A 26,151-nucleotide genomic window follows, 5' to 3' on the forward strand; every position below is an offset into this window, starting at 1 on the left:
AAGGTTATTCCAAACTTTCTTTTTTTCCATCCCATCCCTTTTCATAAATTTTTTTTTTGTAAGTTTTTAAAAATCATCAAGTTTTAAAGTGAAAATAACAATGATATAACAACATGATGTAACTTTTTTTCAACTGTGTATTTTTCTCTCCTTTGTGAAGGCTATTTTTTTTTTTTTTTTTTGTTTTGTTTTTCCCTTCCTGGTCATTATGCACGAATGGGAAAAATAAAAAAAGGGAACATGTGTGTATATACACACTAACATGTATGTACATATGCAGGTCTGGATGGGGAGAGGAGAGACACATCATATGTTGCACCAACTTCACCAATTTGTTTGCTTCACCAATTTGTTTGCTTCACCATTTGTTTACTTCTCTATTTGTTTCACCATTTGTTCACTTCTCTATTTGTTTCACCATTTGTTCACTTCTCTATTTGTTTCACCATTTGTTCACTTCTCTATTTGTTTCACCATTTGTTCACTTCTCTATTTGCTTCTCCAATTTGTCAGCCTCTTCACACAGTCCCACGGGCATCCATGAGACTTTCGATACACCGTGCTAAGTGCATCCTTCTCCTTTGGTTCCTTCTTGAAACACTCGAATTGATATCCTGCTCATACTCAGGGAAGTATTTCAAAATATTCCTGTCGTTTTTCTTTTTCAAATTGCCATTCCATTTACCTTTCCGTCTTTTTTTCCATCTGCATTTCGACCTGTTTTTCCATCTATCTTTCTTTTTTTTTTTTCTATTTTGCTTTATTTCATTTTTTTCTTTGTCATTTGTTGAGTTCTCAGGTATGTCAATGTCTTCTCCATCGGTTGTTCCGATATGAGTACCTGCAAATTTGATGCCATTTAGTTGAATTTGTTGATTGGACTGGTTCTGTCGGCTGGACGGGTTCTGTTGGCTGGATGGGTTCTGTTGATTGGACGGGCCCTGTTGGCTGGATGGGTTCTGTTGATTGGACGGGCCCTGTTGGCTGGATGGGCCCTGTTGGCTGGACGGGCCCTGTTGGCTGGACGGACTCTGTTGGAATTTGATTCCCTCATCGTCATCTTTTTCTTTTTCCTTTGAGATATCCTCTGAATCGTTGCCTTGCTTACGGCATGACAAATTTCGCAATTTTTTCCCTTTAGATACCTCCTTAAAGAGTCGTGTAAATTCAATTATTTTTTTAAAACATTTTCCCCACCTTCTACGTCCCCTTATCTTCATCTTCCTCGTCATCAATATCTTGCTTTTGTTTAAAGATGCTACTGTGTGATGGCGGAAATATTTTCTGTAGTTTAATGAGTTCGCTGTGTTTATGTTTTCTTTTATTATCTGTAAGGAAGTTTGGAATGGGGTAATATACCTTTCTCTAAAAGTGCGAGATGTGTGTTCATATAAATATGTACCGATTCGATGGGCTGCAAGAGGAATATAAAAAAAATGTGCAAGAGATGTGTGACTAAATGACTTTCTGAGTGGTCCTCCTCTGTGTCTATCATCCTTTTCGACTAGGTCAAGCCCATGGAATAAAGAAAATTCTCTAAATGCTTCACAATCGAAATGATTATTCGTGTAAATTGTTCTCGTTCTTGCTCTTGCTGTAGCTCTTTCTCTCGATCTTTCTCTCGATCTTTCTCTCGATCTTTCTCTTGATCTTTCTCTTGATCTTTCTCTTGATCTTTCTCTTGATCTTTCTCTTTTTTTGTTTTGTTTTTTAATTTTGTTAAGGAATATTTCATTATCCTTTAGTGAAGAGATCTTCCTATGCACGTTTTTTAATATGGATGTGTATAACTTGCTTCTCCTGATTCGCGATGCTATTCTATCGATGTCCCCTCGTGTTACGGGGCCACTAGAGGAATATCTACCTTTCGTATAATTAAAATTATTTGATTTGCAATGACATACATTTCTGTACTTTTCTTTTCTTCCTTTTTTTCCCTCCCTGTGTATTTCGCCATTCTTTTGATGATGCAACGTTCTTTTTTGCGTTTCTGTGGGTTCATGTGTCTCCATTGGGCTGATCATGGGCGTTGTCTTATCGATTTCGCCTTCTTTTTTGATTTCGATTTCTTTTTCCAATTTGTTTAATTTCCTCTCCCGCCCAAGCTCCTCCATTTCCCGCTTAACATCATCATCGTGCGTCCGGTTCACCTGAATTAAGTCATACAAATTTCCTACATTTACAGCTTCTGAAATGTTTCTGCATTGAGAAATGGCCACTTCTCTACTTTTATCATATACGTGAGAGAATACCTGCATGTCTTTTCCTTCATTCTTCCATCGTTCCTTCTTATTCTTATAAGACAAATTAGATTTGTGGATATATTCAACCAACTTGTTTTTATTGTTAACCTGATTACAATTATACGTTTTCTTCATAATTATATTCAAAATGAACTTTGTCAAATCTGGACTCCTTTTACAATTCATCATAGACGATAGATCCATCCCATTGGAAGAATCACCTTTTCTATTATTACAACAAGGATTGAATATATTTTTGTGAATTTTCAGATTGCTTAATAACTCAGGGGATATTGCATAGTCTTTATAGTAATACAGTTGATACCTCTTATGGTTGATATTCTTTTTTTCTGTAGAATCATAGCTAATGGATCCCCTGCACGAAATACAGTATGGGGAACATATCTCGTTTTCACCATCATATCTGCTGTTATTATCTTCATCATATTTTCTTTCCTTACCACAACTATTATGCTTGTCTTGAGAATCACCTTTCTCCTCTATGTCACTTCTATTATTGTTGTTCGTTTGAACACTGTCTTTACATTCTCTTCTCCTGCTTCGTACATCCCTTATTTCGTAGCTAAATGAATCGCTTAACACATTACTATACTCTCCTCCAACTCCCTCGATCTCGGTGCTGGCACCCCTCACATTGCCATTTTTTAAAGGAATTATTTTGTTTTCATTGATATGTGTATTTCTGAGGTACTTATGAGCACCTTGATCGATGCAGAAAAATAAATCAGATCCGTTCAAACCTGTCACACAGTTCGTGCTACTCAAACCTGTCACACAGTTCGTGCTACTCAAACCTGTCACACTGTTCGTGCTACTCAAACCTGTCACACAGTTCGTGCTACTCAAACCTGTCACACAGTTCGTGCTACTCAAACCTGTCACACTGTTCGTGCTACTCAAACCTGTCACACTGTTCGTGCTATTCAAACCTGTCACACTGTTCGTGCTACTCAAATCGATGACACTCCTCATCCGCAGTTGTCCATCCTCATCTTTTACAAAGTCCTCATAAAATGAGCTTCGCTTTTGCACTCCTTCACAAGCATAGTGATTCGAGCGTTCTATCTTTTCAAACAAATCCATCGTTGTTATGTCGTGTCTATTTAATTCTAAGAATTTTGGAGTGATGCATAAAATGGGTTATATTGTTATGTCATATGTGTGTAAATGTAACTGTATGTGTAAGTGTGCAGAGAAAAAGCTACTTCTAAAGTTTTATTATTATTATTTTATTTTATTTTTTTTTTTTTTTTTTTTTTTTTTTTTTGCAACTTGCATCATGCATCTTTCATCTTGCATGTAGATAGATATACATGCATATATTGAGACCCATTTTAAAAGTACTAAAACTTTGCTGATACATTTTGGCAAAGCTATTCTTAAATAGTGGGGAAAGACAGTAGTAATGTCAATCCATACTGATATGAATAAAGTTTCTGAAAAAAAAAAAAAAAAAAAAACTTCGCATTTCTTATTAATAACAAATTCTACCTAAGTTATCACTATCTATTTTTGCATACTTCTATAAACGTATATGTATTGGGATCCTTTTTGTTACCAACAAGGACTGGGTTGTGTATCTAAAGTTCAGTGTTTTTCCTCTCCATCGTTTCCACTACTGTCATTGACCATACGAAATGTATCTCTATTCTGACTGGTCATACTAAATGCATGGCTATTCTGACCGGTCATACTAAATGTATCTCTATTCTGACTGGTCATACTAAATGTATCTCTATTCTGACTGGTCATACTAAATGTATCTCTATTCTGACCGGTCATACTAAATGTATCTCTATTCTGACCGGTCATACTAAATGTATCTCTATTCTGACTGCTCATACTAAATGTATGGCTATTCTGATTGACCATACTAGTAATGCCTCTATTCTAAATGGCCCTATAAGTATTATCATTGGCCCTCTCTTGGACATATGCACCACATCTAACGGTTCAACTACTGGAACAGCTAGCGGAGCAGCTAGCGGGGCAATTAGTGGAGAAACTAGTGTAGTAACTAGTGTAGTAACTAGTGGAAAAACTAGTGGAAAAACTAGAGGAGAAACTAGTAGCATAATTGTTGGTGTATCTGACGGTACAACTGGTGCCATCGATCTTACCGCTGTCATTGGGAAGGACGAAATCATTGTCTGTAGTGTCGAGGTTTGAGTGCACTATCATGTTCTCATTCTTTGATTTATATCGATCCGCAAATTCTTGAAAAAATCTGGAGTAGCTCCTTAAGATCATTTTGTGTTCAATCAAATTGATAACACTATAAGTGTCATATGAACCCACTTTTTTTTGAGAACAGCAAAGTAGACAATAAGAATATCCATTCTTTAAATTTGCACACTTATTTTTATAATTTTCTTTAGGGCTTACAACACTCATTCGCAAGTTGGATCCAAATTCTAAGGAAATTTTCACCGCATATTCAAAAACACCTAGTGCATACATATAATGATACAACTCGTTCACTTTCATGAACCGAACCTTTCCATAATCTAATCCTTGGTTCGTTAAAAGATTTGTCGTTTTAGATGCATTTGTATAATGGTGTTCTCTAATCTCTTTCAAAATTAGCTTTCTTCCAATATCACCCAAGGGTCTATTAAAATTAGGAGACCAAATTTTGTTTATATTATAAAAAATGTTATCACACTCGTTCATGTGATGTTTCACCATTTTCCCTTTTCTCCTAAGTTCATCCTTTGCATCTCTGCACATATGTGATTCTCTGCCCATATGTGATTCTCCGCCCATATGTGATTCTCCACCCATATAAGATTCTACGCCCATATGTGATTCTCCACCCATATATGACTCTCCACCCATATATGACTCTCCACCTATATGTGATTCTCCATCCATATATGACTCTCTGCCAATATGTGATTCTCCTTCCATGTTTACTTCATACAAATTTGCATCATCCAACTTTGCTTCATCCAACTTTGCTTCATCCAAATTTGCTTCATCCAACTTTGCTTCATACAACTTTGCTTCATCGAACTTTGTTTCATCCAAATTTGCTTTTCCTTCCATTTTTTCATTGCTCATTTCACACTGCTTCTCTTCATTTTCTCCACACTTGTCACCTAATGGTTTCATGATTCCATAGTTAATATCAGATATCCCCGTCACTATTTCGCTTGCTACATCTGTACACAAATTGGCATTTTCTTCCCCTTTAGACTTGGACTTCGAGCGCTTCTTCGATCTAGATCTTTTTGAGGACCCGCTAATGGTGTCTTGTCCATTTTGGAATTCTGTGAGTTTCTGTTTTTCCTCTTCTTGTATTTTATCTTTCAGAAATTCCACATATTCCTTTACACAATTAATATTGTGATGAATTTCACATGTACATCTAACTAAATCCTCATCTTCATCCTCTGAATTGCTTCTAATATGTTTTTTACTAGCTCGATAATTATTAAGTATATCTTTTACAGAATATATGCAAAGAGGAGTTTTTTTAATTCTTTGTGCTTCTATTTCTAAATCAAAGTATATCCCACCTTTCTTTACTTTTCCTCCAAATGTTTTAGGTTTCCTCTTCAGGTTCTTATTTTTTTGGGGCTGTTTTTTATGATTCATATTGTTAGATATTTCTACTTTTATATTATTTTTTCCCTCACATCTGGACTTTATATTTTCCCCTTGTTTGACTTTTGATGGCTTATTTCTATTGCAATTAGTATATACATCTTTTTGGTTCATTGTGGAAGTAGAATCGCTGTCCGGATTAATACATCTATCTACATGAGCAAAACCAATGAGCTTAGAATTATTGTTGATGTCTTTATTACCCTTCTCTTCTCTGTTTACTTCTGCATTCTCACACTGATAGACGTCATTGTATGATTCTCCGTTGGAGACGTGTTGAAATTGAGAGTAAGAACTTTTAAATGAATTCGTGTGTTCACTACTTAACATGTGATTGAAGCTCATTTGCAACTTTATCTTATCATTGCTCATAATTCCACTATTGTTTGAAGGTAATTTATTTGAAGATGCATCACCAAAAATGTAAGAATTCGATTGGAAAAACATACTCTGATTGCACTCTCCACTGGGCATTTTAGACGGGCTACCACTGAGGTTGTTATGGCTGTCCTTATTTAAATTCGAGACTGTGGGAAAATAGTTGAGGCGTGTGTTACTACTGTCTGTATTAACACTGTCACTCATGTTCACACTTATCATACCGCTGCCATTGCTCATCCCATTATGCGACAAATTTCTCTCGCAATTTTCACCTGCACAATCAGGTGGAGCTCCTACGACACATTCGCTATAAGAGCCCGTAATTACTGCTTCACCCAGCATGTTGTTTATGTTGCCTATGCTGTTTACGCTGTTTATGTTTCTTAAATTGCGCATGCTGTTTGTGTTGTTTAAATTGCTCATGCTGTTTGTGTTTCTTAAATTGCTCACGCTGTTTGTGTTTCTTAAATTGCTCACGCTGTTTGTGTTGTTTAAATTTCCATGACATGATAAGCTCTGCATGGATATATTCCCTCTTGTGAAAGCGTTCCCTTTCATTATTTTTTCGTTGTGTAAACTCGTGCCGGCATTGATTCTGCTGCCCTTAGCGTGGGCCATTTCGATTCCATTGGTAGGATACCCATTTTGAATGGAAATATTTGAACTGTTCAAGAAGGTTCCTCGTCTGAGAAAATCTGCATTGTTAAAACCATCTGGGTTGTTAGAGTATACTACTCCACCATCCGCTTGTATATAACAGCTTTCTGCATGAACTCTATCACGCCTGTTATCATATGATGCTTCATTTGGGTTGATGCTCATCATAGAGTTGTTACTTTCGTTATTGTTTCTGGCTCTACTTCTGCCACTGCAACGCTGCTCATTGGAGCTGTTAAAAGTGGAAAGTCCATAATTATTCCCCATTATATAATTGGGTATATTTTGAGAAAAATTCACACTCTCTACATTCACACTCGCTACATTCACATTTGGTGCATCCCCATTTGGTACATCCATGTTGTAAGGGTTGTTATGCACGCTGGCCACACTTTGGGTGTTGGATCCTATCAGCATATTTCCACTCCCATGGAATTTTTCACCATTATCAGATTCGCTGTTCACTCCAGAAGTGTTAACTAACCCATTTTCCACCTGATCATTGTTCATAAAAAAACTAAGCTCTCTAATGAACCTATGAATATTTTCATTGCTCTGATTGAGTACATTCTCAAAATTCAAATTCCCCAGCGTGGTAATAGCAGTCTCATAAGTTCCATTCACACCCACACCCCTGTTACTTAATGCGGGTCTCGTCATGGTCTTTTCCTCTCCATTCATTCCACCCACTTCGTCCATTTGGATATCCCTTGCGTAAGTCTCACATGAACCGTTTCCCATGAGTATACTCTCATTTTGTGCTTCTGTTCTATCACCAACTATTACGTCATTTCCACCCGTAGATGCAGCATAACCATTTACAGACTCAGGAAACATGTGCTTCCCGACATTGTAGGAACCTCGACAATTTTGCATATTGGAATCACTCAGAATGAAAGAGGAAGAAAAATTAAATTTCTTTAAATTATTTGTGTGGCTTGGCAAATTATTATCTTTGTTATACATACTACTTTGAACAGTACTAATAAAATTATTTTCATAACTGCTTGAATGAGAATTATTAGTGCCAATTAATGTTTCTCCTTTATGTATAATATTTGTATGTGCATTATTATCACAATTTTCACTGTAAGTGTCATTGTCTTGGATTATATTGCATTGTTGCAATTCTACTAGTGATTTCTGGTAGTTACTGATCTCATTTCTCTCTTGTTCATTTTGATTTGAATTAACGCTACTGTGTGTAGACAAATTTTGGAATGATGGTTCATTTTCATTATTCATTAAAATTTCGAATTCTGTATTACTCTGACATGTCGATTCATTCTGCTTAAATTTCTCAAATGTTTTTTCCATATTGGAACATCTTATCTCATCAATTATTACTTCATTATTTAGATGCTGTGGATTGACTTCATACATTGCAACTTCTTCCTTATTGATGCTACCACCAGTAGTTACAATGTCATTTTTTTTTCCATTCTCATAATCTGCTTTGCTTACTGTGTTTGTGAAATTTCTCCTATATAGATGCGTTTCAAAAGTCATATCTTCACATGATAGATTCACATTTCTCTCCCTCCTTATATGGCTAGCTACATCTGCCATGGGTTCTGATACCACTTCATTATTCTGGAACACGTTTTCTAAATTCGACAACGTCGTCCCTACGTGAACAGAACCATTCCGATGTAACCCCGAATTCACAACATCTACCTGATTCTCCACTGTAACTAAATTATTAACAGAATTCGTTTTCACAAAGTTTGAATGATCCTTCAGTGAATCACAAACATAATTCTTCAAAGTGTTTTTGTTAATATCACTATTCTTTAATTCATACTTTCCACTCAAATGGATATTATATTGATCTTTTTGTTCAATTCTGAAATCCTTTTTTTCTTTTTCTTCGTAAACTGATTTTGTAGTGTCTATGCTGCTACACATATGATCAGATAAGTTAAGAGGAATATTTTCATTCGCTTCTGAATATACATTATTAAAAGAACTGTTGTTTAAGGTCATATCATCTACATATATCTGTTCATACGTGGTTATTGGATATCTGCATTTATTTGATTCCATACTCTGAGTTCTCATAGTTACCATTCCTACAGTTTGGTTATTGCAAGTCTCTATTAAATTATCATTGTTGTAGAATGGTTCTCCATTCTTCGACATGAAGCTGTGAACGTTCCTTTTATAGCAATGGTTCTCACTCTCATCATATGGATTTTCGCTTTTCCTGCTGACCCTGGTTGGGGTACTCGAATTGTTGACCTCGTTTGGGGAACTAGAACTGCTGACCTCGTTTGGGGAACTCGAACTGCTGACCTCATTTGGAGAACTCGAACTGCTGACCCCATTTTCGTGGCTAGCCACATCTACGCTGTTGGCCTCTGGTACATCGCTCGACAATTCATACAAACTTCTTCCCCCTGGTGGGTTTGGAATCTCTTCATAACTGATCCCTCCGCACTTACCATTATCACACGTATAGTCCCCATCTACACAATTTCGATTGATCACTTGATTGAGGTTTTTTGTATTACTCCTTACTCTCTGATCATACATTTCAGAATTGTGAAAAGGATTACATTTTGTGTGATATGGATGAGTGTCTGCAAGACCATTGTAATGAATATTATTGCTATTTGTGTTGTAACTATTTTGACCATAGGGTTTGATCAGATGATGCTTGTCTAAAATCACTTGACTGTTCAGGTTAAATTCTCTGCTATAATTTTCGCTCCTATAAGCGAAATTCCTATTATTTTGTAGTGGGTAATAATTGCTACCAATAGTATATTCCATGTTTATGTTTGTATATTTTATCGTACCTATACTATTAGTATTTCTATTCATTTCTGTTGCAAATGCATTAACGTTTATATTTGACGATTGATGAATTATACCTGTTTCCATGTGGAGATTATTACACAAAATGGATTTATTTCGATAGCCATTCGAAAGATAAATGTCAGCACAAGAATCATTAATAGATGTACCCTTGTTTATCGTGTCTTCACCCATTCTATCGTTCTTCATGAAAGGGGTTCCTAACCCACGATTATAGATAAGATTATTATCATTCATATTCATGTTTGCAATATCGCGACTTAACATATCGCTACTTAAAATTTCATTTTGTAAAATATCGCTACTTAAAATTTCATTTTGTAAAATATCGCTACTTAAAATTTCATTTTGTAAAATATCGCTACTTAAAATTTCATTTTGTAAAATATCGCTACTCAATAATTCATTTTTTAAAATTTCATTTGTTACGTTATTACCTAGGGTAATTTCTTTTGTCCCTAGTTCCTCGGACTTCATCTCCCCCTCCTCCTCTCCTGCATCTAGAAATGTAGGAGAAACCATTCCATTCGTGCCCTTATAACTAAATTGGGTATTACTGGAAGGAGATGGGTTCAGACAATTTGCTCCGATAAATACATCTGTGCCGTTTCGATTCTCCAAAATCTCTGCATGTGAAACGTTTGAAGGGAAGTGATTCATTCTCTGATTTGGTTCTCGATTCACGAAGTTGCCATTCTTACAAATATCATCCATGGAAGACGTACCACAGAATTGGCTGTAATTGTTATTGGTACTAAGAAAGTGGTTAAACTCATTTGCTCCTAAAGCAAGTGATTCATTGTTAAATATTTGATTCTTACATCTATACTGATTGTACATCTTCTCCATCGAATCGACTCCTCGTGGTGTCTTTTTTCCATTTACATGATTGAACATGGTATTATTCCCTGATGTAACATTCCCATTTGTGTAATTTTCAATGTTAAAATTGTTATTATTTACATTCTTTTGTATTCTCATTTGATTGTTCATATTTTTTATCATTTCATTGTATCCCAATACACTGTTGCTTATATTTGTACTTTCCAAAGTTCCTATACTTTCACTTCCCTCCTGTATCAGCATACCATTCTTCATGAAAATATGATTGTTCTGAATCGTTTTCTCATTTGAACATGTTTGATTAGATATAATCCCTTGACATCCAAATGATTCCATACTCCTGTTGTTTTGATGGAGTAATATGTGCGAGAAATAAAGAAGAGCGTTTGAATGCCGATCAGTACCAGAAGTGTGCAACTTCCTTAATCAAGACTGTCAGACCAATCAGGTCTATTACAAAAAGTGAAAATGAGGAGAGGGGGGAGGGGGGGGGGTGTATTTTCGGGGGGCATAATCAAGTGTGCGTTGGGTCAGCATGAAGGTAAGGACGCATGAAGAAGCGTTATTTATTTATTTATTTATTTTTTTTTTTTTTATCTTCTTCGAATGCACGTGTTTATGAACAAGTGGATTAGTTAATGAAAATGGGGAATGTTCGTGTTCTCACTTCTTACACAGGACTGTGTGGGCTTCAGGAATGGATCGACGTGATCAAAAATAGAAAAATTAAAAATTAAAAATTGTAAAAATTTTAAATTATGAAATTGCGAAATTGCGAAATTGCGAAATTGAAAAATTAATTAATAAGTAAATTAAAAACTGAATTAATAAAAAGAATAGGGCACTTTGGCTCGAAAATAAAGACAAGGAAAATATATTCATTTGATATGACACGTTTAAAAATTATTGCGGTAACTCAAAATGGGGACAAGCTTTCACATATGAACTTTATACATATGTATTATACATAGATAAAACTGCTGTGAGTTCAAACGTCCGTTCACATTTGTTTAATTATAAATGGAAAATGGTAAGAATCGTTCGAGTGGTTCCAGCGATGCATCGAAAACTTGAGGTTCTCACCTCTGGATATTATCAAGAATAATATTTCTAAACATTCATAGAAAATTTTTTCATAGCGGACGAAGGGTAGAAGAGACAGCCCATTCTGATGAACACGAGTAGAGAAATGGTCATGCACGTGTAGATTCACACATGAATAGATAGATGTACGTATGAATGAATGAAAAGATAGATGTACGCATGGATGAATGAACGGACAGATGTACGTGCGAAGGGGAAAAGGGGGAATGACAAACATAAATGGTGCAGAGGACACATAAATATGAAAAAATTTCAATAAGACATATGTGTCTTCTTCATTGAGGTGTGTACTTTGATATATTCTTAATCCTGGTGATAAGCGGGTTAAGTAGAAAAAGAAGAGATTATGATGCGATGAAATAAAAAATGGTTCCTGTTCATGCATTTGTGCTCGCATCTATTTTGGTGAAAGGATGGAAGAGAAAACAAAAAAAATAGATGTAAAGCAAGAAAAGATACAAAACACAAACATGAACAATGGTAGTATTTACTTTTTTTCAAAATAAATTAGAATAAGTTTTATGCAAAGAAACAAAATGAATTAACATAACGAAGAAGTAATTATGCACGGTATTAAATACGTACTTGTAGAAAGTAATAAAAAAAAAAAAAAAAAAAAAAAAAGGAAGAAATATCCTGTTCATAAATATGTAAGAATTTTTCGAACACTGTTAATTTTCATGGGTGTACATGTATATATATGTGTGTGTATATGTGCGTATATTTGTGTGCATATATTAACTCAAAGGCAGAGAAAAGTATGTAATCGTGTAAGAAACAACTAAATGCAGGTGGGTGGAGAACAGAGGTTGGCACATTTACAAAATGAAGTAAACACAACATTTTCATAGTTGAGTGTGTGTCTATGTGCATATACGTAAGAACATATTCATACATTACGCATTATGCATTATGCATACGCTTTTTGTAAACTTATGTACGTGTCTCTGTGTTTGTTGTCTTTCACCACTCATCAACTGCTTCAGCAAACGAGATGTTAAGCAGCAAATATATATATATATATATCGTAAGGCAAAAATGTAGAGAAATCGAAATGAAGAAACAACAGAAATGGATTTCTTCCCGGTAGTGTCTTCTTAGTAGAATTGTCAGATATATACTACATACAACAGAATCAGCAATTTGGGAATGCACAATGTGGGTGGTGTGTATAAGGAATGCTTTCTTGGGAAAATATAAGCGGTGAAGGACATGTGTGTATGTAAGTATATACTGTTCAATTCGTCGAAGAAGAGATTTAAACATAAATGAAAGGGGGAAGGTGCAGAAAAATGTATATTACAAAAATTGGTAAAGACAAACAGTATTTTCAAGCGAATCTGTATATTTGCATATTAATTTTTTCATATACACTAAACAAAACGGGGCAAACACTCGCGGGAGGTGTAACTGTATGCATTATTTTGCTAATTAGGCTATTTTTTTCAATTTTTTTGAATTTTTCAATATTTTCGAATTTTTCAATTTTTTTGAATTTTTCAATATTTTCGAATTTTTCAATTTTTTTGAATTTTTCAATATTTTCGAATTTTTCAATTTTTTCAAATTTTTCAACTTTTTCAAATTTTTCAATTTTTTCAAATTTTTCAACTTTTTCAAATTTTTCAACTTTTTCAAATTTTTCAACTTTTTCAAATTTTTCAACTTTTTCAAATTTTTCAACTTTTTGCTACATTTTTTCCGTATTTCTACCAACTATATGACACTCGTGGGAAGAGACAAAACAGAAGCAGAGAAAAAAAAAAAAAAAAAAAAAAAAAAAAAAGGTTCCGTTGTGCCTTTGCACAATTCGGTTAACAAAATAGGGGAAGAAAATACAAGTACAAGGTAGCGATACAGATGGTGAAAGAACAAACATATATGTAAATGTGTACGTATGTATCTATGTATGCATTCACGTATGTATGTACGTGTAATATACGCAAGTTTAAACAGTTCACAGTTGTAGGTTAAAGGAAGGAAGAAAAAAGTAAAGTAAGGTCTTCATCATTTTTAAAGAAGTCTTAACTGACATAATGTAGGAAGGTGTTCGTCCCTAATGTATATTACAGTGTAAATAGGTATGTGTACAGATGTAGGTGTAGGTGTGTGTGTAATTGTGAACAAAATGGGAGTATGTCGAACGTTACATTAGTTACTATTTTATATAAATATAAAATGGAGAATATATGCCACGTGTTTACGTGTGTAACTATTGGATCAGGATATGCATATATTTCGGATTCATAAGTGAGTCTCCTTTATGTAAAATGGAGTAGGTACGAGACAGAGGTCTCTTCGTCAAGAATGCTGAATTTGGGTGTAGACATAAGTACATGTAAAAATGAATTTGGGTTAGAGAACTGTAATATATACACATTTGTGATGTTGTAGGATACGTGTGTAAGGAGAGTCAAAAAGGAATCACGTTCCAAAAATTGTAGATGATCCAATGTGCTAACACGGCAATGTACTAATACAGGAGTCAATTCATGCACTAATCAGTCTGTACACTAGACAGGTTCATGCACTAATCAGTCTGTACACTAGACAGGTTCATGCACTAATCAGTCTGTACACTAGACAGGTTCATGCACTAATCAGTCTGTACACTAGACAGGTTCATGCACTAATCAGTCTGTACACTAGACAGGTTCATGCACTAATCAGTTTGTACATTGCTGTGTATGTGTGTGAACGAATGAGAGGGGCCCAACTGGGGATACATGTATAACATCACGCTTCTTAAAAAAAGGAGAGAAGAAGAAAAAAAATAAAAAGAAGAAGAAACAGAAGAAGATGAAGAAGATGAAGAAAAGAAAAAAAAAGCATAATATAAATAGGCTGTAGAAGTTATATCTTTTAACATGGAGCATAGAAAAAATGAAATTTAACATTTTTTTCATTTGAGTTTTTTTTGGTTTTTTCGATTTTTCTGTGCTCTTATACTTGAAAAATTGCTTCCATAGACATTTGATAAAAATTTTAATCCATTGCCAAAAAATGGAAAATTGAAATAATGAATTCAAAAAATTATTTTCATTTGAAAAGGAGAAGCAAAAAGAAAATGTAGATACGTAACGGCCAAATGCAAATTTCGAAAAATCTTTTCATATAGAATTATTGCATATATTAAAAATTAATTAATGCCTTCTAAACACCAGCGTACTGAAGTGTATGCATATGTGTATAAACACGCACGTGAATATATAGGTGCTTTTCCTTTTCCTTTCTTTTTTTATCTTCTTTTCGAATGACATGAGAAAAAAAAGAAAAAAAAGAAGAAGAAGAAAAAATGGAAGAAAAGCGGATAGAAGCAAATGTGTACGTATGTGTATGCATTGAGCATCTTGGTGTACACAAATATACTTGTGTAAAATATGTACACACAAAAAAAAAAAAAAAAAAAAAAAAGTACAATAAATGCAGCGAAAATAGCTAACCATAATAATAATGTTTGAATATACATGTATATCTACATTTACATGTACATGTATTTTTTTTTTTTTTTTTTTTTTTTTTTTCCCCACCCTTTCTATACGTTTTTAATAGCTATCTATTTTGTGTATTTTTTTTTGTAGGATGCGTTCAGTAAAGTACACTATCATGTGTGCATGTGTATAGGAAAAAGAAAAAATTAAAAAAAAAAAAAATAATAATAATAAAATGTACTAATCTCCACAAAGCATGTATACACTCCGTGGATTTCTTTTCCGGAATAAAAGTAAGAAAAGTACAAATAGGGGAAAAGAAAAAAAAAAGCATGGTATAACATAACATGGCCTACTGTGAAATAAGGAACAAAATATGGAATTACAAACGACGCTTAACAAAAGCGGTTGGATGTAAGATAAAATAAAGTACGCGAAAGTGCGACAAAAAAAAAAAAAAAAAAAAAAAAAAAAAAACTGAAGAACTATTATTATTTGCTCGTGTATTAAAAATTTCATTCCTCAGACTTTTTCACTTTTTTTTATTTTCAAAAGTGTATGCCTAAAAAAGAACAAAAAATAAAAATAACCAACTTTTCATTTTTTTCGTTAATTTCCGTGAAAAAATTGCTCTTCAAAAACACGCAAGAAAAAATGTGCACCGTGGGTAAAATTGGATACTTGCCATGCGACGTTTTGGTTTTATTGTTATTATTATTATATTTTACTTTATTTTATATTTCATTTCATATTTTATTTTATATTTTATTTTATATTTTATTTCATATTTTATTTCATATTTTATTTCACATTTTATTTCTTTTTTTTAGCATTCTACTTTTTGAATGTTTTATTTTTTCCTTATTGTTCCATATAAACAATACACTGTGTTATTTTCATGAAGATACACAACTCTGTTAACTCGTTTTCGTTCTGAACTATTCGCTTATCGGTTCATACAATTCATAATCATGTCGCCTTTTCTCCCTGATTTGTTAATTCTGGAATTATATTTAAATTAAATCGACAAAATCTTTTTTTTTTTTTTTTTTTTTTTTTTTTTTTTTCTTTTCCCCTCAATATATTCACACTTGAAAATTATAGTAGATAAATATTCCCCCTTTGATTCCTTCCTCTACCAAGTCAGATCCTTTCGTTGTGAACTATATGCACTGTATTATGTGTATTTATTTCCAAATATGTTATAACCTCATTTATGATTGTATTACTTTCTGGTTCATATTTTACCACAAGTTTCTTATGTTCGTCTGTCAATAAGGAATGCGAAGTTTTTTTTTTTTTTTTTTTTTGGACTTCACGGAACCAAGGGAGAGAAGTCACGATTTGCTGACACATGACACACATGCAATAAGAGCATGTACATGCACCCACTCAGTAAAGCACTTAAATGTGTATTCCCCCTGCAACAACAAAAAAAAAAACAATACAAAACAAAATAAAATAGAAAAAAAAAAAAAAAAAAAAAAAACGGTTCAACATGGAAAAGCTCCTATGAAAGGTTACATCCCTACATGAACGATTACACATTTTGTTTTGCTTTATTATATTACATTTCATTATGTTGTATTTTATTTCCCTATAGTTTACTGCTTAATTTTTTCTATTTAATTTAAGTTTTTTTTTTTTTTTTTTTTTTTTTTTTTTGGGTACTTGAGAGAGATAAAAAGGTAGAGTGAAAAATTAATTTCACCGCTGACACAAACTCTACTTAAAATGGCCGCGAGTTCCTTGCATGGATCTACACTTTCACTAGCCCTTTTTTGCTATTTTGAATAGAAAAACAAAAATTAGTAATATTTTTCCAATATGAAACTACGTATTTCGCCATTTGCCAAAGTAACGCTACATTTGTACACATGTGGATTAATGACAGATCAGATCATGTAATCCCAATGTCTACTCAGAGAAAGCAAAATGTGGATTATATTTGGGTATATTTACAAAATTGTATTTTTTTTTTTTTTTTTTTTTTCTTCATATTTTGAGTGTTTGTACATTTCATTTAGGGGGCTGCATAAATGCACATAAAGAAAATCTTAATATTGCAAATCGGTTCGGTTCGCGTCGGTTCGTTTTAAGTCATATTCATTTCTTTCTATTTCGACCAGTCTGCACCCAGTTCATATGTGTAGCGCCTCCCTGGGTGTATGTACATGTGGAAATGACAAAATTGTTCTTCCCCCCCTTTTCGCTGCATGTATGCGCATGCTCACATTTTCGACGTGCACACAATTCGTTCATTCAGGAAAAGGTGGCAAAAAAAGGTGGCAAAAAAAGTGGCAAAAAAAGGTGACAAAAAAAGTGGCAAAAAAAAGTGACAAAAAAAGTGGCAAAAAAAAGTGACAAAAAAAGTGACAAAAAGAGGCTAAATAAAAAAAATGTTCAAAGGGAAAATAATAAAGTATATGCTTCGCCCATTTTGCGTTAGTGAAAATACAGAATTTTTCTTGTCGATTTTGAAAGGGTCATAAAAAATGCCATGATTATATATGTATGTGCATATGTTTATACGTTTGTGAGGAGGGGTGGAAGAAAAAACGAGTAATGTGAAGCACTTTTTTGCTTTGCAATTCACATGCCCTTCCACCTGTCAGACTTACATTTTTAACTACGTTCATTTTTTTGTGAATCTCGATGAAAACAAAAATTAGGGATATCTGTGCACACGTACCTTACATCCCCACTCTCCCTTTTTATCTGTTTTCTGAACTTGATTAGGTACTTTATCTGTTCCCATAACCGGTACCGTAAAATGTGTAATTCTTTGACGCATAGAAAAAAACAGAAACAAAAAAAGAGCCTTGAAAAAGTCCCCGTTCCTCGGAGAAATTTAAATCATTGAACATTTCACTATCTTTTGTGTGTGTGTGTGTGTGTGTGTGTGTATGTATGTATGTATGTATGTATGTATGTTTGTGCATGTGTGTGTTTTTTTTTTTTTTTTTTTTCTTTTTCTTTTTTGCAATTTCGCTCATACACATTTAATTATGAATGCAAGGTGTAAATGTACCATATTTTGGAACACACAGAAAAAGGGGGTGAACAGAAAGATTAACATTCTGGTATCATGTACTCTCAAGTGTATCATGGTAGCACAGTTGGTTTCTTAAAATTTTCAACAAACTTTTTATTCTCAGTTTTATCCCACCAAATCGAAGTCAACCAATGTCAAATGGGGTATTCCCTAAAGTGATATTTCGACAAGCGTATACAAAATTTGCTAATCTTAGAACAACTCAACATAAGCTATATGCTAGATCTGTGTAAACGCTTTTTTTTTTTTTTTTTTTTTTCTTACCCTCTTAGGATTATTGACAACATCAATTTTGTACGGTGAAAGAATGTCTACCGGATATGTAATTAATAATGTGGCAAAAAAATATGACCAAAAAAAAAGATCAAAAAAAATATGACCAAAAAAAAAGATCAAAAAAAATATGACCAAAAAAAAAGACCCAAAAAATGACCAAGAAAAAAAAACAAAAATTAACTTAAAACGAATATAGGAAAAACCATGAAGATGTAAAAACAAAAAAATAAAAAAAGTAAAAAAATATGTAAGGGGAAGGAAAGAAAAGGTTGATTAATTTTTCTTTGAAACACGCACACAATGGTAGGTTAAAACCGTCACATTTTGGTAATTTATGAACATAGGATAAAAAAAAAAAAAAAAAAGAAAAAAAAAAATGCACAATTTAGGGTATCAAAAAAAGGCAAATTTCCCGTTATAAAAAAATGTCCATTTTTTTTTTTTTTTTTTGTATTCTCTAAAAGGAACTATTTTAACCATCCTGAAATAATAACAACTGGATGAACATATAAACCTATTATTTATGTCGTTTGAATAAGTTTATCCCAATTTAAAAAAATGGAACTTTTCTTCTCTGTGAGTTCACGAAACGTCAGCGTCTTTGAATTTTTTCATAGTAAATGGAGGAAAAACGCATGACATACAAATTTTTTCTGCCTTCCAAATTTTAAAATAAAAGGTGTAAAGTGAAAATACGGTTTATGTTTGATTGAATAATTGCAAGGTATATATATATATATATATATACTTACGTACCACGACACAGGTGAAGCTAAACGTGTGTATTTTTTCTACAGGCCATTTTTTTTTTTTTTTTTCTTTTTCATGAACAATGGGTTAGAAGAAAAAGAGAAAAAAAAATTAAAACCAAAAATATTACAGCGAAATGAATAGCATGCATCTTTTTTTTTTTTTTTTCGTTATTCTATCACATATTAACGTGTAACATTTTTGAGTAAACTTGAACGAAGGGGAAGAACAGGTAATCCAACCAGAGTAATCCAAGTAGGGCAAATCCAAGAAGGGCAAATCCAAGAAGGGCAAATCCAAGCAGGGCAAATCTAAGCAGGGCAAATTCGAGCAAGGCAAACCCAAGCGAAATGCCAAATCGGTAAGATATGAACCTGACGTGCATGATCTCCCATTTTAAAGACTTCAAAGCAAGCAATGTAAATACTTGGATGTATTGCAAAGTAAGCGGGAAAAGTAAATCCGTCTGCGTGTGTGTAAAAAACAACCACCTTAACAAGTTAAACACCATAGGGAAGGAATTTTCTACATTCCTAGGGCAGTTAATTGACAGAAAAAAAAATTCATCTAATTTATCACCAAATGAAGAAATTATTAGGAGCTACAAAAGGGTAAATATAAAAAAAATACTCAAGGGGTGCACGAAATCCAGAGAACATAAGCAAGATGGTGGTAATGAGGAAATAACTCATGTTCGTCAAGGAAATGAAATTAAAGACGGAAGAGTTATGGGAGAGAGGGAGATATCACATGGACAAAGATGTGACAAGGACAATGAAAGTCATTCGCATTTATTAAGAAATCAAAGAAATGAGATTCAACTTGGGGAAAACAAGTTTCACCAGATGGAAGAAGATTTGCATTGGAAAAAAAAATTATATTCTGAATCGTTAAGTGAAAAGAGAATGATGTCAAGTAAACTTGGACACGGACTAGGAATACAGAACAGGAGAGAAGTTGTTCATGAGGAAAATGTAAAAGATGCAGTTGATGAATTATTCATGTCAAAGGAAAAAAAAAAAAATTTAATGAAGAGAATTATTTTTAGAAACAGCTATGATTACATGGAGCTGATTAATAAGTATGAATCTTTCAAGGCGAAGGAAGATGATAATTTTTATAATTGTATGAACAATCCAAGAAAAAATTCTGATAAATTTAGTCAAAATAGAGAAGACAAAGTAGAACAAGAAAATCGAGAGGATAGTAGTAGTACTACTACTACTACTTCTCTCTCCATTGATGATACCTATTTGTACGAGGTGGAAACAGACACAAATAATGATCCCAATATGAACATTGACAATTACATGGAATGTGGTTTCCCGACAAACACCAATTTGAACATTTCTATATTCTCAGAAGTAGGAAAAAGGGATATCCTAGAATCGTGCAAGCGAAAAAAAAGTATGCAAAGTGAAATAAACAAAAATAGTGATTCGAAAAACATTTTTAATAATGATATTTATTTTTGGCTCAAACGAAAGGTTCATAGATCTGTAGGTTGGCAGTTAACACCAATCAGCCTTGGAAAATCTCAGGATATAATCGACGTTACAAACCTCAATTTTGCCAAAACGAATTCACAAATGAATGACTTTTCTGAAGGAACAGAAAAAGATTCAAATATGGAGAATAAAAGTGTAAAAAATCAGAACTTTTCGAATAATGGAGAGGATAACCCATTTGATAAAGTCCATGTGGAAGAAGCAAAAGTAGTAGAAAAGCGTCCAGGTAGAATGACTTATCTGGAAAGAAGAGCGGCACCTGCGAACTTTTTAAGCAAGATTTGTGTGAAGGGGGTGAACGAACGTGACAACATTGTGCAAAGGTGCATTGACGAGGTGAGAAGTGGAGAGAACATCTGCCCTGGAGAGGTGAAAGGTGGAGAGAACATCTGCCCTGGAGAGGTGAGAAGTGGAGAGAACGTCTGCCCTAAGGAAGAGACCGAAAGCGCGTACGAAGGAATAATACACAACAGCAAGAATGTGTTCAGAAAAATAAGGGAAAACTATGAAATTTTTAAAAAAGAAAAACTGTCACCACATATCATTGAAGGGTGCGAAAAATACATCAATTACTATTACGGAATTGAAAAGGAAGAAAAAGTAAAAGAAATGAGAAAATATGCAGAATTGAATTTTTATGACATAATAAAAGATGAAAATTTTGATATTGATAATTACAATATGTTTATAAAAAGCAAAATATTATTTAATAAAGAAGAAGAAGCATTTCAATATTTTAATCTGTTAAAGAAATATGACTTTAAAATAAATGTAGAAACGTATAACAGCTTGATGTATACATGCATTGTACAGAAGAATGCAAAATTAGGTAGACTAATATATCTGCAAATGATAAAGGATTTTATTAGTCCTAATAAAAATACATATTGCATTTTAATCAAAGCACATATACTGGACAATGATATTAAAAGTGCTTTTCATTTATATAGAAAAATGATTAAAGAAGAAATAGAAGTAGATTTACCAATTTATTCAACTCTTATTGATGGGTTGTTAAAGCACAAGTACTACCAAAGAGCAGAATCATTTTTTAATTATATTATTAATTATAAAAATGTAACCCCAGATGAAATACTTTATACTATAATGATAAAAAAATGTGCATATAATGCAGAGGCAGAAAAGTGCTTAAATTATTATGACACCATGATTAGTAGTAATATGAGAATAACAGATATAACACTTATAGAAATTATTAACTGTTTATCGAAAAGAAATGATTACTTCCATAAGGTTTTCCATTTTTATAATATTTACCTTGCTAATGACATGAAGTTAAATCATCGTCTCATGCTTTACATGATTATTGCATGTTCGACTAGCGGTAATATAAAGCGTTTGAAGGAAATTCTAAAAACAATGAATAGACACAAAATCAAAATTACACAAGAAATGTGTGCATATATCATAAGGGCCTTTGCCAACAATTGTCAAAAAGAAGGAATCACCCTCAGTGAAAAACATAACAATATTAAGTATGCATGGGCAGTGGTGAGTGAAGTGAATAATCTCAATTGGATAAGCAAATCAAAAAGTGTTGACACAACAAAAATGCTCAACAGTATTGTCTTACTCTACATCAACTGTGACTATTATGATTACGCCATTAGTATGCTAAAATATTACACCCATTTTAAATGCTGCCCAGATGGATACACCTTCAGGATGTTATACAAGATGCTGTTTTTTCAATTACATGATTATGGAAAAGTTCTGTGTCTATACGACCATATGATAAACCACACAGATATCAAAGCTGATGAATATACTTTCAATTTGGTTCTAAGTGCTGCTATAAAAACAAAATCATCGAAGAATACCCTTTTTGTTTTAAGACACATGTACTCAGCTAAGATATACCCAACCCAGAAAGCCATCAAAGAATTGTTTCACGTCGGTAGACACATAACAGAAATTCAGGTACTAATCAATAGCATGATAAACCAGCAAAAAAAAGTTATATATGAAGAAAATCTTAAAGATAACCAGCTAATTCAACTCAACATTGATGAATACGAGTTGAATTTATTTAAAGAAGGAAAAACATTCAAAACCAAGTCTACACTAGACCAAGTGCGCAATCAGTTCTTCAACAGGAAGCAGAGAATAGAGAAGGAAAAAAGAATGTCAAAAAATAAAAAATCATCCGATTGGTTACCCTATGGGCAATACCTTCAGCATAAGCGAAAGGGAGGTGAATCCTATGCCAAACGGGTTGATCGACCCAAGCCCCTCCCCTTTGACTAGTCTTAGTTACGTCATACCATGTCCTACCCTTTATCTTCTCATCTTACTCTATTTTAATTTCATTTTTTTTTTTTTTTTATCATGCTCCTGCTGGAGTTTACACATCCAAAAGGTACCACCCCGAGTACCCTCTTCCAGCAAAGACTACGCATCAATCATGCACAAATTACATGCGTTTTCCACCGAACTTTGCAACTATATATTTTTTTTTTTTTTTTGATTCCAAAAAAAAAAAAAAAAAAAAAAAAAAAAATGGACACGCTTGCATGCAGATTCATGGCATATACTTTGGAAAGAATAATCAGGGGTGCCTCGAGGGGTAGGAAGCACGTCCCCAATATGCAATACCGGTCTTGACAAAATGGAAAAAAGTATTTTTTCAAAAAGGAATGTGGCACTGTTAAAATGAGAATGTGTCAGGATCAATTGGCACAATGGGGAGAAAAATACAAAAAGTATTGGGAAAAAAAGAAAAGAAGTTGAAAAAACTGCCGACATAAAAAGTGGAAAAAAAAAAAAAAAAAAAAAGTTCCGTGGGGATGCCTCGGCATGGGATTTCATATCAATTAATATATTCCCTATTTTTGCACCACCCATTTCTGCTCCTTCTTCGGAATCCTAATTGGAACTAATATCATTCATCAAATTATTATCTACCAAATTTATTATATACGAATTTGCAATGTTCGTTAGAGAAATAATCAAAAAAAAGGAAATTGCTAAAATGTCATTCGTGTAAAATAAAATAAAAAATTTCAGCAGAAACAGAACGACGTCCATATAAAGGATTTTCCTGCGGAGAGGTGGCAAAGGAATGAATGATGTCGATGTAGCCTCAGAAATGGGTGGTGGTGGTGGTAGTTCTCGATTGAAGCTACTGTGTGATTTTTATTCGGTACTCGTCACACACACACACACACACACACACACACGCGCACACGCACACGCACACATGTGACAGTGCAAATATTACCATACAAAGAATATTAATGTGAAGTTCATATGATTGTAGACATTCTTCGCAGAGAGAAATTTCTGAAAAGGTGCATAAATTGTGGATTCATAAATGAATAATTGCACTTAATGCACCGTTGCATTTATTGAAAAACGGTGCAACTCGAACCCCTGAGGGAGAGTGTTGGGGAGGAGGGGGGAAGAGGAGGAGGACAATTCAATCAATGCTTGTGCCTTCTCTAAAAATAAGACACTCTCGCTTATACAGAGACGTAAAAAATGACTTTCACATTTGTTCTTACATTTTTAATAATATTCAAGATGTGATAATGCGAAAGAAAAAAGGACATATCTGCAATAATCTGAACGTATGACGGAAGGAGTGCTAATTCACATTCATTTTTTTGTTGATTCACATTTGAGTAATCTCTGTTGATATGATCCTCTTTTCGAATGAAACTTTTTTCATCCATATCTTTTATTTTATTTTTTTTTATATATATTTTTTTTTTCTTTTGTTTTATTTTCTTCATTTTCCCCTTATCTGGATAGTACAATTGAATATTATCATCAATATTTATTATGCTGTCAATTGATTTGCTTTCATTTGATATCATCCATTGTGTGTCGTCACCTGTATCTAATATCTTTAGCATCTTCAATGTAACTGATTTTCTACTTGTGGAATTTCCATGGGTGTAAAACAAACTCCAGCTGTTATAACTTGTATATTTGTTAAAAAATAACTTGGGTTTGTAATCGTTCAACGGTTGGCTGTTTTCCCGCATAGAAATCATCACTCTTATAAGTTCTGTTATTTAAAAAAAATAAAAGGAATAATATAAGGAGAAAAAAAAAAAAAAAAAAAAAAAAGAAAATTTACAGATACATTTTGTGAAAATTTGGACATGTTGCATACACTGCGTGTAAAAAACAGTTAAACAAGGAAATGCGAGAACATACAAAATATAGAAACGGTTCTACGACACATGGTAGAGAGTTTGCATGCAAAAATAATTCCATTCCTCCATTTCAGTCTCGATCTGGATCTCTCTCTCTTTCTCTCTCTCTCCATATACATATATGTTGATAGATCTGTTCTCACTTTTGATCGACTTGTACAAGCGGTGGCAGACGGAGGACATGCAGTAGGTACAAAGAGTCGTGACCTTCTTATAAGAACGCCATAAGCTCTTTCTGTATATGACAAGGAGTGATTGTATCATGGTGATGGAATATTTTATGAGAAACACAAAGTGAACCAAATAATAAAAATAAACAAATAAACATACAAAAAATAAATTTTGGCTATAATCATAGACATAAAATAAAAATAGTAAATCAAATAAAATATTTAATTGGTTAATAAAACCAGAAATTATTAAAAATATATCATATCTGTAGCTGTCTATAGTATAGTTATTATTATCATACTGAATGTACCTCATCAATTCATCATTTATACATTCATTAACGTCTCTTAAATCTCTCAAATGGTAGAACTTTTCATCCCAGTCTTCTAAATCCACTTCTCTGGATTCTCCTCTTCTTCTTTCCCCATGCCTCATATCCATATCATAACCACCATCATCCTCTATGAAGTAATACTTCTCATTCGTAAACAGTTTTTTTATCTTCTCTTTTCTTTTATTTATCTGCACCGGGTGTGGTGCCACTTTCCCATTTTTTTTCAAATCACCCCTAGCTGCAACTTCTTCTAAAATTTCCTTCGCATCTGTCATTACCAAACGGCCTTCTGCACCTCTATCTATTAGTACATCCCTTGCTTCACCAGTATCTATTAGTACATCCCTTGCTTCACCAGTATCTATTAGTACATCCTTTGCTGCCCCTTCGGATGTTGCCAGAAAATTCTCGTAGATCCTTTTCCTAACCTCCCTGATGTTATACCTTTTCACTAAGTCATACTGGATGTTATTACTTATGATCAAGTCGATGTAGAAGAAGATAAATACATACACGTAAATGACAAGTATAATAGTTTTGTTAAGTTCTGTTTTTTCGCTAGTCAACACAAGTATAAATATGGTAATATACACAAGAAAAAATAAAAAGGTACTTAACAAATAGTATATGCAAATTTTAATGAAATATTTTTTATTCAAAATGTGAGGAGAAGAACAATGTTTCATAACACTCCCATGTAAACCTAATTCCATAATTTCAGCCTCTGTCAAAATTTGAGATATTAAAGAATAATTATTCCTCAT

At 33.3% G+C, this 26,151-nt stretch overlaps 3 protein-coding genes across 3 annotated transcripts; 1 reads left to right on the top strand and 2 right to left on the bottom strand.

Annotated features, from left to right (window-relative positions):
* Positions 1-518: 518 nt before the first annotated feature.
* Positions 519-10,910, bottom strand: PGO_145060 (hypothetical protein; the record flags this gene model as incomplete). The annotated part of the gene is made up of 2 exons (XM_028690496.1): positions 519-3,373; positions 4,319-10,910. 2 exons carry the CDS (start codon positions 10,908-10,910, stop codon positions 519-521), a joined length of 9,447 nt encoding a protein of 3,148 aa, XP_028546297.1.
* An 8,648-nt stretch (positions 10,911-19,558) lies between these two features.
* Positions 19,559-22,966, top strand: PGO_145070 (hypothetical protein, conserved; the record flags this gene model as incomplete). The annotated part of the gene is made up of 1 exon (XM_028690497.1): positions 19,559-22,966. One exon carries the CDS (start codon positions 19,559-19,561, stop codon positions 22,964-22,966), a length of 3,408 nt encoding a protein of 1,135 aa, XP_028546298.1.
* A 618-nt stretch (positions 22,967-23,584) lies between these two features.
* PGO_145080 (hypothetical protein, conserved) lies at positions 23,585-26,151 on the bottom strand (the record flags this gene model as incomplete). Its single annotated transcript, XM_028690498.1, has 4 exons — positions 23,585-23,759; positions 23,940-24,001; positions 24,223-24,694; positions 25,037-26,151. The coding sequence occupies 4 exons, from the start codon at positions 26,149-26,151 to the stop codon at positions 23,585-23,587; spliced, it is 1,824 nt and encodes a 607-aa protein (XP_028546299.1).

Source organism: Plasmodium gonderi, assembly GCF_002157705.1.
Source record: "Plasmodium gonderi DNA, contig: Chr14, whole genome shotgun sequence".
Lineage (NCBI taxonomy): Eukaryota > Apicomplexa > Aconoidasida > Haemosporida > Plasmodiidae > Plasmodium > Plasmodium gonderi.